Source organism: Sipha flava, unplaced genomic scaffold (genome assembly GCF_003268045.1).
Source record: "Sipha flava isolate LNK unplaced genomic scaffold, YSA_version1 118_pilon_pilon, whole genome shotgun sequence".
Lineage (NCBI taxonomy): Eukaryota > Metazoa > Arthropoda > Insecta > Hemiptera > Aphididae > Sipha > Sipha flava.
In genome coordinates this window covers 1,584,737-1,596,632 of record NW_020271743.1, presented here as the reverse complement: position 1 = coordinate 1,596,632, position 11,896 = coordinate 1,584,737, and the positions used below count along the sequence as shown (strand labels likewise).

Sequence of the window (11,896 nt, the reverse complement as noted above, 5' to 3'; positions counted from 1 at the left end):
ATCACTTATTACCATAAATCGTAGTCACTGCATTTTTATACTAATACGGTATAATTAATAATTAGTAATAGATAAATAATTATTGATCTACATAAGATTCAGTTTTTGGTTACAAAATTATAAATACTATGAAGATAAGTTAAATTATTTGAATGGCTATATTTCTTTAACGCCTATATATGTATATGTATAGGTGACAAATTTATATATATATTTAAAATTTAATTTAATTAGATTAAGGTTAAAATTTCTGTAAAAATTAAATTTGAGTTAATTTTTGTTAATAAAGTTATAATTATTATTATTATTAGCATAACCGTTTAGCATTATTCTATGATGAAAACAAATGATTGAGTAATATTTCTGTTAGAGCTTTTGTGCGGTTAAATGTTATATAATGTTTAATTTCAAACGATGGAATGAGTATACGTAATCGAAAAACATTAAAAATATTATTCAGATGAGATTCCATGAAATTAGTTTTGTAAGTCGAATTGGGAGACTATTCTCACGTGTTACGCTCACGTGTTTCCGATTGCTAATTCATACAATCTTTAAAATTAACTTACGAGATGCGTCTTCATCGTGAAGAGTCATTTGATTCTGTGTACGAATTCATGATGTTTTAAGACGTAGTAGATTTGTCGAATTCAACATAAATGTATTTAAATTTAAATTCAAGTATCGATCATGGTCTTGGAAAACATTAAGTACGGGACACTTAATGGTTCTCAAACGGCTGATACGATTACTTACAGGGGACATTTTAGTAAATCAATGGTATTCGCTATTTTGATTTTTCAGTATTTTATGGTAACAGTAAACAATTGATAATTTTAAGGAATACCATTCAGACAAAAGCGTTTGCAAATAATTCGCTGCTTCATTAAAAATAATAACGTAAAATGTAAAATAGTAAAATTAATAATGCTGAAAGCTATCTGTTTGCAACTGTTATCTAAATAAGGGACGAAATTCGTTTCTGAGCGGACATGAATAGTGTAACATTACAGAGTTATCTTCCAAAACGTCAAGTGATAATCGAACTGAGGATGAACAATGATCATCGTAATTTCTTGCAGCGAGTGTTACATCAGCCAGCTCTCCTTGATCATGTCCGCCGCTTTCTCGCCAATCATGAATGCCATGGAATTAGTGTGGCCGGCCGGTATGACCGGCATGATGGACGTGTCCACCACTCGGAGCCCTTTAATACCACGCACCCTGAGCCGGGGGTTGACGACTGCGTCTGGGTCTGAGTCTGGTCCCATCTTACACGTGCCCGACTGATGGTGTAAGTTGGTCGACACCAGCCCGATGGCGCACCTCCAGTATGCGTCCGACATAAACGGCTTGTGCTCGCAGCCCGGGAACGGTATCGGCAACAGTCTGGACCCGTATTTTTGGAACGCCCGGGTCTTACTTACCGCGATTGCCTGCGAAAACAGATGTGATAAGTTTGGCACAAAAATAAAGTGAATCGCAACATTCAATCAAGTTAATCTATTATTAATACATAACTATCAGACAATTGAAATTTAACCGAATCAGTTGTAAAGTGTTACCACTGTGTGGCTGATTTTATTCACGTGCATGAAAGTTATCCGCATGCATACTTATCGTGATAATTAATCACTCATTTTATGTTATAAACATATAAAGTCGTAAAAAATAAAAATGATATCATACGCTCGCACTATGAGTTGATAATTTTATAAATTTATCATTGCCTGGTATTAGGTGGGTAAAATGAGTGTTGATTAAACGCGCAGAAAGTTTAATCCCGTAAAAGAATATCATTAATTCCTTAAGATTATGTGCAATTCACATAAAATTGGACAATTAGTTAAAAACGAACATGAAATAATAAGCTAAATACATAATAGGTTTTTCTTATAAATTTATACGAAATGCATGGTTAATTTAAACTGGACTTATTAAAACAATTACAACATTAAAACGTTGTTTTTCAATTGTCAATCACTTAACTCAAAGAATACTATTTATTTATTCTATACTTAGATATTATATTAGTCCTTTAATAGCCAAAGCTCGTTTGATCGATAATTGTTGTGCTTTTATATTTAATAATATCGTCATGCAAAAACACATATTTTAAAGCTCTAATCAATTTTTAAAATCTCATGCAAAATAATGGTTTTAAATTATTCATACAAAACACATTTATGATTTAGTAAAATGTCAATTTTACTTTTGTTCGCAATCAAATATTTGGAACAAGGTTGAGTATGATTATTGTATAGGTATCATATTATTAAATAGTAGTCAAATGAAAACTAAAATATGTTTAAAACAAAGTCATTTAGATAATATAACTGAAAAATTTCGATGAATTTGATTTATTTTATATTTCGTTGATTGATAATTATAATTACTATTAAAAGAATTATTATTTTTAAACTTTTATTTATTAAACCTTAAATACTCAAGGTACCTAGAGCGTTTCATTACACGTTTAATTATCTTTTCAATTGTATTATATAAATAACTTCTCGATACGATTAAGATTGAAATATTTATATGGTGTATAACACATTTTGTTACATTGTAATAGAATACAATGAAAGATTACAATCTTGTTCCGTTAAGATAATCTCTATATTATATTGCATTTACATTTAGATTATATACTGTATGAATTATTATTTCTTTAAAAAAATAATAGTGTTCTATAATAACTAATAAACGAGTATTTCAAATAAATAAAACACTTGAAAATGTATATTGCAAGCACACATCACGCACACTTGAAATATAATAAACGAGTAATACGGAGTTCCGGTAAAGGTGCCTACTATATAATATATAAAATATCAAACTATCAAATATTTTAAACCATCTACAAAATAAGAATAAATTATAAAATTTCAAGTTGTGCATAATTTTTTTTTCGAATAATTTATAATAATTCAAATAAAATAGGTCAACACGTGAAAAGTATTAATTCAAAAAATTATAACGTATAATAATATTCGTACGTAGTGTATCGATTAAAAGTTATTCCTATTAATAAATTTAAGTATAAATAAGCATTCATTCAAACTCAAAATTCTGTCGAACACATGGCAAACTGGCAAATACGATTGAGTCTTACCGCTTATGAGGCGTAAATTGTATTCATGCAATTTCAATTCAAACGTATTCGTAAGTTCCAGTAAAAATAAAATCATATACTAGATTGGTTTTGAAACTGAAATTGAATTCGCAATACGTTCGATTATCAGAAAAAATTATATCTACAACGGTCAAAGACGCACTAGTGGATAAGTCTAGGATTTTTTGTCAAACCCAATACGAATATAATATAGTTATTAACATATGGCCCGGCTAACAAAGGTTTTAATGTTAGATTGTTTTTAGTCAGGCTCACATACCACCACATTACGGCACAGTTGTTCGAAATGGCATGTCGATAACCGTTTAGTGGATGGGCGGTAATAATATTTTACTTTAGTGTCTCGAAAACATTAATTAAACAACGGAAATTCCCAAGGATGTACTAAAACGTATCTTGAATAGTATACAAACAACAATAATACGAATTATTTTCATGAATTTGAACTGTGCACATTTTCGTTCATTCGGTAGATAATTAAAAATTATTCTTAATCGTTTTATAACTGCGGTAATGATGCGTAATGGATTGATCGTACGTTTTGTATACGTCAAATCCTCGTTAACAAACGTACACTTGATTACGTTTAAAAACCCCTGTTGACCGGAAAATGTGCGCGAACCACGGACTTGAATGAAAAGAAGTGTGCATTGCATCCGGCCCGTTGCACTTTGACCACGGCGTTACCGGTCGAAGTCGCGGGACCATCCACAACGAATTCGAATCGCGGACGTGATCTTACTATTCTCGTCTTTCGCCGTTCGTTTCTTTGCCGAACCCACGAGCGGTCTGAAAACCCGTGGTCGTAGGGAAATCGGATTCGACGACAGGTGGTGCGCGCGCGATCGTGGAAACGAAAACGATCCGGCCGAGCAGTGTGTACTAACCGGGGGCTGCCTTCGGGCGGCCGTTGTTCGCGATCTTCTACTGACCGGATCGGTAACGAGTACAAGGCCGCCGGGGCGAGACGAACTATAGCGCGTTCCCCTCCCTGCCCCTCGCAACGGGTCTGGAGCGGCGGTTCGGTGGCAGCGGTGGCCTGCGGGCCGGTCGTCTGCGTCCCGCGTCAAGGTCCAACGCTCGTGGCCGGTGGACGATCTCGAAAGTGTTGTTCGGCAAAGCGTAATCGTTTTGCGCGTCGCGCGGTCCGATCGAGTTGTCGTCCGCGGTGCCCGTGGAACGGCGCATGTTAAGGTGGGGGGGAGGGGGGTCGGGACCGAACCTAAATATACCGACGGCCGGGCAACCGGTTGGACCGCGCCGTCGTTGCGATTTCGTAACACCGCGGCACGCGATGTAAACACCATTCTCGTAACGAGTTTGGTCGCTAACGCTGTTGTTGTTGTTGTTGTTGTCGTTGTTGTCGTCGTAACCCGTGGTTTGTGATTGGTGTCACGTCGTGCACGTTTTATCGACCGTCGGATTGGGTCGACGGAAACAATAAAACAAACGAACGGAGAAAACTGTCGTGAACGAATACCGCCGACCGGGTGGCGAAAAGCTCTTCGCGCCGACGGTGACGCGCGACGAGACGACGTCGTCGCGCGGCACCATACCGCGCAACTGTTATGATCGGTACCGATAATGGTTCGCGGCGCGACCGGCGGGCGGGTGCGATGGGTACATCTGCATCGGTACGCGCAACCCGTCGTCTCCAAAACGAACGCCGAATTAGGAAACGAGAAAATAAAAAAATAAAACCAAAAAGTCGTTGCAAAAATAACGCGAACGAACGGTTTACGTGTTACGCGACTTACGTGCGGAGTAAGACACGAAACACTCACCGTTTCCGGACCGGTTGACCGTGGAAAACGTAGAAAAGTACGCGTCCGATAAAATATTATCGTATCGCGTTGTGTAACAGTCCACCCTTCGTTCACCATCCCTCGCGCCGTACGCGTTTCGCGATCGTTGAACTGCCGTAACATGTATGTTGTTGACTTTTTTATTCGTTTTCCATGGCAGATACTTAACGTTAAGTGACCGTGAAACGTGTGTTCTAGGCGTTTTATATTATTTCGTACGCGAAAGAGAAAACTCCTAAGAATTTTTTTACACGGCCGAGAGATGTGTATGTATATAGTGTACGTGGACCGTTACTGTACACACCGATTATGTTAATAAAATCCGCACCGTATTTGAAAAATGAGTTCTTCCTCTTCCGTCCTCGGTCATGGTACATTAACGCGGAGGTGTACGCATTAACGAATAATAAATACATTACAAGCAACGTCCTATGGAACCAACGCTTGTACGAGTGTTATACAATACGAAAACGTGTAGAAGTTATATTTATGTAAGAGAAAAAAAACTGAGAGTATTGAGCTAGTTTAACATACAGATGGCTACTACGTCCAACAAGCGGTTGAAGTTCGAGCACACGGTCGTAATTTATATATTTATTTATTTTTTATATTTAATGAAAGTGAAACTTCCAAAGTTGCGTCACGGGTTCAAAAAAATAAAAATAAAAAGTCCATAAACTTTCCATAAGCCTCGGAGAACATACGTAAACATACACGTGTATAAACCATATCCATGGAAATACGAACATTAACTCGTAATAGGCCTGTTGAACAAATATGTACACCAATAGATACCTATACCATAGTATACTAGCTAACAAACGAATACACGAAAATACGAGTGCAACTTATGCGTCGCTCGTACACGTGTGGTACACCCCCCCTACCACACGTAACCACGATGCACAAACCGTTCGTAAAAATTACAATATTTACTAACATTATTTCGAGCGTGGAATATTCATAATTATAAGTACAACATTCACGTGTATGGTAAAATGAAAATAAGAATGTAGCCGAATAAAAATATCTCATCAGTCGTATTAAAAAGCAGCTATCAATGTACTCGTATGTAACAAACCTTAATATCAAGTGTTTACCCTTAAAATTTGGTCAAGCAGAAAAATAATCGATATCGGTGTCAACATTGAATGACCACGCGTGCAATAATGAAACTACACTTGTTAAATTGTTAAATTTACATACAACATTATGTCGTTTTAATGTATGCACTGTAGCTAGTGAGAAATAATGTAACGAGGTCGATGTTGAAAATATTTGTAACACGTATTTTAATGACTTATGTTTTAAATATTAATTATTGCGCGTACAACATTCATTAACGAAAATCAATTTTAGTTTATTTTGAACCTATGATAATATATCAGCTATGGCCAATAAGACCCATCCTACGCAAGTATAAATAAATATGTATATAATATTTGAACATAAAATATTCCAGATAATTTGAAATGTGATCTTCAATTATAACAATATCAGAGTAAAACGAATATCGTAGTTATAACGAGATTTCTGTGAGACTATGTAAGGTTTTTGTTACGTTTGAAATGATACAAGATCTATAAATATGATCGACTTTTGTGACCGGTTGAATTCAACCCGAATATAACTACGAGTCAAGGTACCTGTTTTATGCCTTCGACAAGAGTGTTACGATCTCGCTCGTCCGTCAAATAGCCTGCATAGAACAGCGGGGCGTGAAACGGGTTGGACGACCTGAGCTTGACGCGGCCGCGGCTATATGGTCTGAGCAGGATCGGCACCAGGCCCCAAGCGTCGTGCTCCAGGAACTTGCCGTACACCTGATCGTAGAACGTCTCGTTCATGCCGAGCAACCGACGCAGCGAGCCACCCGTGTCACCGGTGAGCGCACCGGGCCCGAACACCAGCTCCATGTCGGGGGCCCTGGACCCGTTGACCGCGAACCGCGTGGCCGTGAACGCCAGCGCCTCCGCACCACCTGGTATGGTGTACGGTCCCTGTCCTCTGAGCGCGTACTGGACCAGATACTTGGGATTCCGGAAACGGCTCTCCACAATGGTCACTGACTGGTTGACCAGAAACACCAGACCGGCCATGGACATGTGGTCCTGCAGGTTGTAGCCCACTTTGAGGTTACTGATGACGGGTATGCCGTGCTCGATCAGATGGTCGGCCGGTCCCACGCCGGACAGCATGAGCAGTTGCGGCGTGTTGAGTGCACCGGCACTGAGAATCACCTCCTTACGCGCGTACACCTCAAAGGTCCGGCGACCGCGCACGAACCGCACGCCGTACGCGCGTTTCGAGACCGCGTCGATGAGCACCTTGGTGACGGTGGCGTGTTTGGCCACGGTCAGGTTGGGCCGGTGCCTGATAGGCCGCAGGAACGCCTTGGACGCGCTGCACCGGGTGCCGCGGTCCGTGGTGGCCAGCACGTACGAGAAACCCAGCGGTCGCGGGCCGCTGTGGTCCGCGGGCACCTGGTAGCCGAGCTCACGGCCGGCGCGCAGGAACACCGGACCCAGTGGTGTCTTCCACGTGGGCTCCTCGACTTTGAGGTAGCCGCCGCGACCGTGGTACTGGTACGTGGACGGCGACGGCACGTGTCTGGCATCCTCGGACTTGCGGAAGTACGGCAGTACGTCCGCGTACGACCAGCCGCTGTTGCCCAGCCGCGCCCAGTGGTCGTAGTCGTCCGGCACGCCACGCGTGTACACCATATAGTTGATGACGCTAGTGCCGCCCATCACCTTGCCACGCGGCCACCGGCACCGCTTGTCCGCCATTGCACCGCAAATGCCCGGTTGCCGCTCTGTCCGGTAGCCCCAGTCGAAGCCCGAGCCGATCAGGTAGCTGACCAACAGCGGTACTTCGGTCATCGCGTTCTCCTCGCCGCCCGCCTCCAGCAGCAGCACCGACCAGCCGGCCACCTCAGTCAGCCGGTTGGCCACCACGGAGCCGCCCGAGCCCGCGCCCACCACCACGAAGTCGTAATGCTGTTTCACGTACGCCGCGTCCGGCACCGCGTCCGCCGGCCCCGGGCCCAGCATCCGGTAGTACTCGACCACCGCCTGGAACACGGTGTACGCCATGCCGTGGCCGGGCGTTGCCAAACCGAGCACTACGACCACGGCCGCCACGCACTGCAGCGTCCTGCCGCCGCCGCCCGTGGAACGCATGTCCCTGGTCCGATCGCGTAGTCCGTTGTTCCGGTGCACAGCAGTACACGTCTGCGCGGTCGAGTGGTGCGCGTGTGTGCACGTGCGTTTTGCAGCGAGGACGGTGGTACAATACGTAACGTTCTCGTAAACGGTCACGCACGCCGCTGCACTTCTCTGTTCCCTCGATTGATCTCCTCTACTTTTGCGCCGCGACCGCGTCGCCCGCAACACGATCCTTAGCCGCCCCTCCGCCGAACCGAGCGTTGCGCACGTGCCTTTCGCCGGCGCGCACACCCGGTTCTACCGCCGCGCTCGGTTAACACGTTTTTTCGTACCGAAACGCTTTCGGTGACATAACACGCGTCGTATGCGCATACGAGTACCACGTGTGCGGTTCTCGGTGGAAACAGTACCGTAGCGGTACGTAACGATTTGTCAAGTCTCTGCGCCAGGGACTAAAACTGTGTGCAACACGAAATGTTAAGTGTGCAGTACGAAATCAAAAAGTGTGCTGTGGTTATGTTCTCGGTATTATGGTGTTTGTTTTTTTTTTTAATTTTAAATTTTTTCGTTCAATTATTTTACATATATTTTTAAAATTCCAATACGTATCGTCAGCAAAATCTAAAACACCAACTATTTCAGCCGTGTGGCTCATCACTGTTAACGTTTGAAATGGGTGTATGACGAATCCTCGAGTGTGCAGTATGAAAAAGTATTTATTTATGCCTCTGCGCTGCACTCTTGATGTTGTTTGAACATCTAATTTCAGTACGTTATCGCACGAGTCACGGTTCGTTATCCGTTTTCGAGTTCTTTTCGCGTTTAACATATCGTTATCGGTTACGGTACTGCATTCAGGGCTGTAGCAATGAGGGGGCTAGAGGTGCTTACGCCCCGGGCGCAATTCTTAGAAGGGCGCAAAAATGAAAAATTTGGAATTTAATTGTTATAAGTTATAACTTATCACTTATAAGTAAAAGTAATATTATTTATTTATGTATTTACTTATATAACTTATAAATATAATTATGTTATACCTATGTACTTATAATTATAAAGTATCTTTATATTTTAATAAGTGATTGATTTAAATGAAATTAACAAACGCTTAAATAATTATAAAGAAAAATCATTATTTATATTGCGTTTAAAAAAATATCCAGTGTTTTTTAAAAATTAAAATTCTTTAAGACACATTTTGAAGTTTTGCCCCGGGCGCAATATTTGGTCACTACGGTCCTAACTGCATTGGTAATCTAATACGATACCATACCGTTTTATGCGCGTACACAGTACAATTAGTATTGACGTGTGTAGATTTACCAGATGAATTGCTCAGCCTCGTTTTATGATTTTTTTTTTTTTATACGAAAGTAATTTCTATTTCGATGCAGAAATATAGAAAAAAGCACACTATTGTCGTATGTTTAATGATATTTATTTTTAGTCCATATGTTGAAATGAAATGTACGCGGGCTCTTACTGGCTGACCTTGTAGGGTGGTTTCAAAACATTTAAGAGTGTCTTAATTTTTGTTATTTAATCCTTTAGGTCAAGGTCCGATAGATGATGGGATACAGGATCTTAATTTTATTAGCTTTATTTATCTAAAAAATTGTAAAAATAAATATAAACTTAATACATATGTTACCAGCGAAGACATAAATTTAGGAATTAACATAAATTCCTAGCCAATAACGATATTTCCGGTCAAATTAGACAGTTTATGATATTGACTAGGAAGTAACGTTAATGTCCATTACTTCCAGACAATGATACATTTAGAAATATTTCCTAGGTAATGACGACAATTCCGGGCTGTTTCACACACAATTGATAAAAAAGTTAAATCAATTATTTTTTTGTTGAATTAGAAACGGCCTTGCGTTGTAAAATCGATTTATTTAATTAAAAGAAGTTACCGTTCATGAGGTTATGGCTATAGAATCGCTGAATCACAAAGATGTACTAGATGTAGGTATTTGTAAAATAGGATACAAAACTTATATAGAGTTTGTAAAAATATTAATATTTTATGCAATTCAAAGTGTCACGGTACAATACATCGTGAAAATAAATAATTATATATAATTTATCTTATATTTTCTGTCAGTATTAGATATCAAGGTAATTTTCTAGTCATGGTTGTAAATGTGTTAAAAAAATATTTGATTTTTACGACATTACCTATGTTTTTATCATTGACGGTAATACATACGCTCACTCATCACTCACACACACATACACACACACACACCTCAGTATCTCGAAGTCGTAAGAAACCAAAAAAAATTTTGACATATCGAAACTTCGAGTTACGGAAAGAATTTAAAACATAAATACAATTTGAAATAAAAATATTTAAATTTTGGGAAAAATGTGTATTTATATATTGTATACATATTATTAGTATTTGTAATTTGGGTAAGTATATAGTATCATTTTCTGCGAAAGTAGAAAATCTGTTATTTTAGTTTGTTTTTGTTTAGTATTAAAAGTATTTTCAATAATACTACCTAAACTATTAAGTGCAAAAAAAATATTTTCAGAAATTGTTGTGGAACGTGTTTTTGAAGTTCATGAATATAAGTCCGTGTAACTTTATTGCCGTTATCGGCCACTAGCTGAACTATAATTAAATATCAACGTTTTACAACGTTGTGTGTACAAGCTGTGTCATTTATCTTAGATTTTATAGTCTGGGCATTTTATACTTTATCTAGTCTGTCACATATTCGATTTAGTGAATCATAATAGGCGGTGAGTACCGGATAATTACTTTGACTTACACAAAAATTCGATAAATGGAAATTCGATATACCGAAACATTTTAAGTCCAATACTGTATGATCTGGACTAAAAAAAAAAAATTCGAGATGCAGAAACTTCGAGATACCGGAGTTTAAAATAGCGAGGTTCCACCTACCCTTTGTTTAACAAAATTAAAATTTTTAAGATTATATATAATAAATATAAATATATATAATATTTAAAATATTTTACTAAAAGTTTTTTTCTATTTATACTGATACACCATTGTGGAACAATGCGGTACTTTTTGAATACTAAACATTAGAAACATACTATTGATAAAAACCCATGTAACGTGTTACGTATACATATTTTTCAACAAAAATGTTTTCAATAATGTAATTCTTAAGACCATCGGGTTAGGTTATTTCAACGGCTACTTGTTATTGAGAAATAATGTAATTCAATCTCTCCATAATTATAAAGTTAATGTAATTTTCATGGGCACATCGTGCAATTATTCGGTTACTCGGTGGGCCAGTACGGGCTTGAATATATACCTAGGTATTTAATAAGTGAAAAAATACTGTTCTGGCCCTTAAAATGGGATTTTCCGAAAAATCCTTATTTAGTGCATTTATGCATAGTAACAAGTAGTAGTGGTACGTGAACCACCAAAAAAAGTTAGAAATTTGTATAAAAAATTATTTAAATTCCTATAGTTAATTATATTTGATTATTATGCACATGGTGTGTATTTAACAGAAATATTTATTAAAAAAAAAAAGAAGTTTTTGCAGTTTTTCGTGTTAAGAAGTGTATCTATTAGCCATTGCCGTCCCGAGGGCAGGGCAAACGGGGCACTCGCCCAGGGCCTCGTGGCTCCAAGGGCTTCACGTTTATACAATAATATATATATATATAACATACCATGGATAAATAGATTATAGATATATGGATTGACGACTGCTATTCTGGTGTACCTATGGATTTCAATATAATATTGTAGGGCCTCGAATTTTAATGATGTCCAGGGC

General features: G+C 39.0%; 1 protein-coding gene across 1 annotated transcript; it reads right to left on the bottom strand.

Moving 5' to 3' along the window:
• Positions 1–294: 294 nt before the first annotated feature.
• On the bottom strand, positions 295–8,335 carry LOC112693830 (glucose dehydrogenase [FAD, quinone]-like). Its single transcript, XM_025569073.1, has 2 exons — positions 6,588–8,335; positions 295–1,436 (listed from the first exon to the last, which is right to left on the bottom strand). The coding sequence occupies exons 1-2, from the start codon at positions 8,121–8,123 to the stop codon at positions 1,089–1,091; spliced, it is 1,884 nt and encodes a 627-aa protein (XP_025424858.1). The 5' UTR covers positions 8,124–8,335; the 3' UTR covers positions 295–1,088.
• Positions 8,336–11,896: the final 3,561 nt, after the last annotated feature.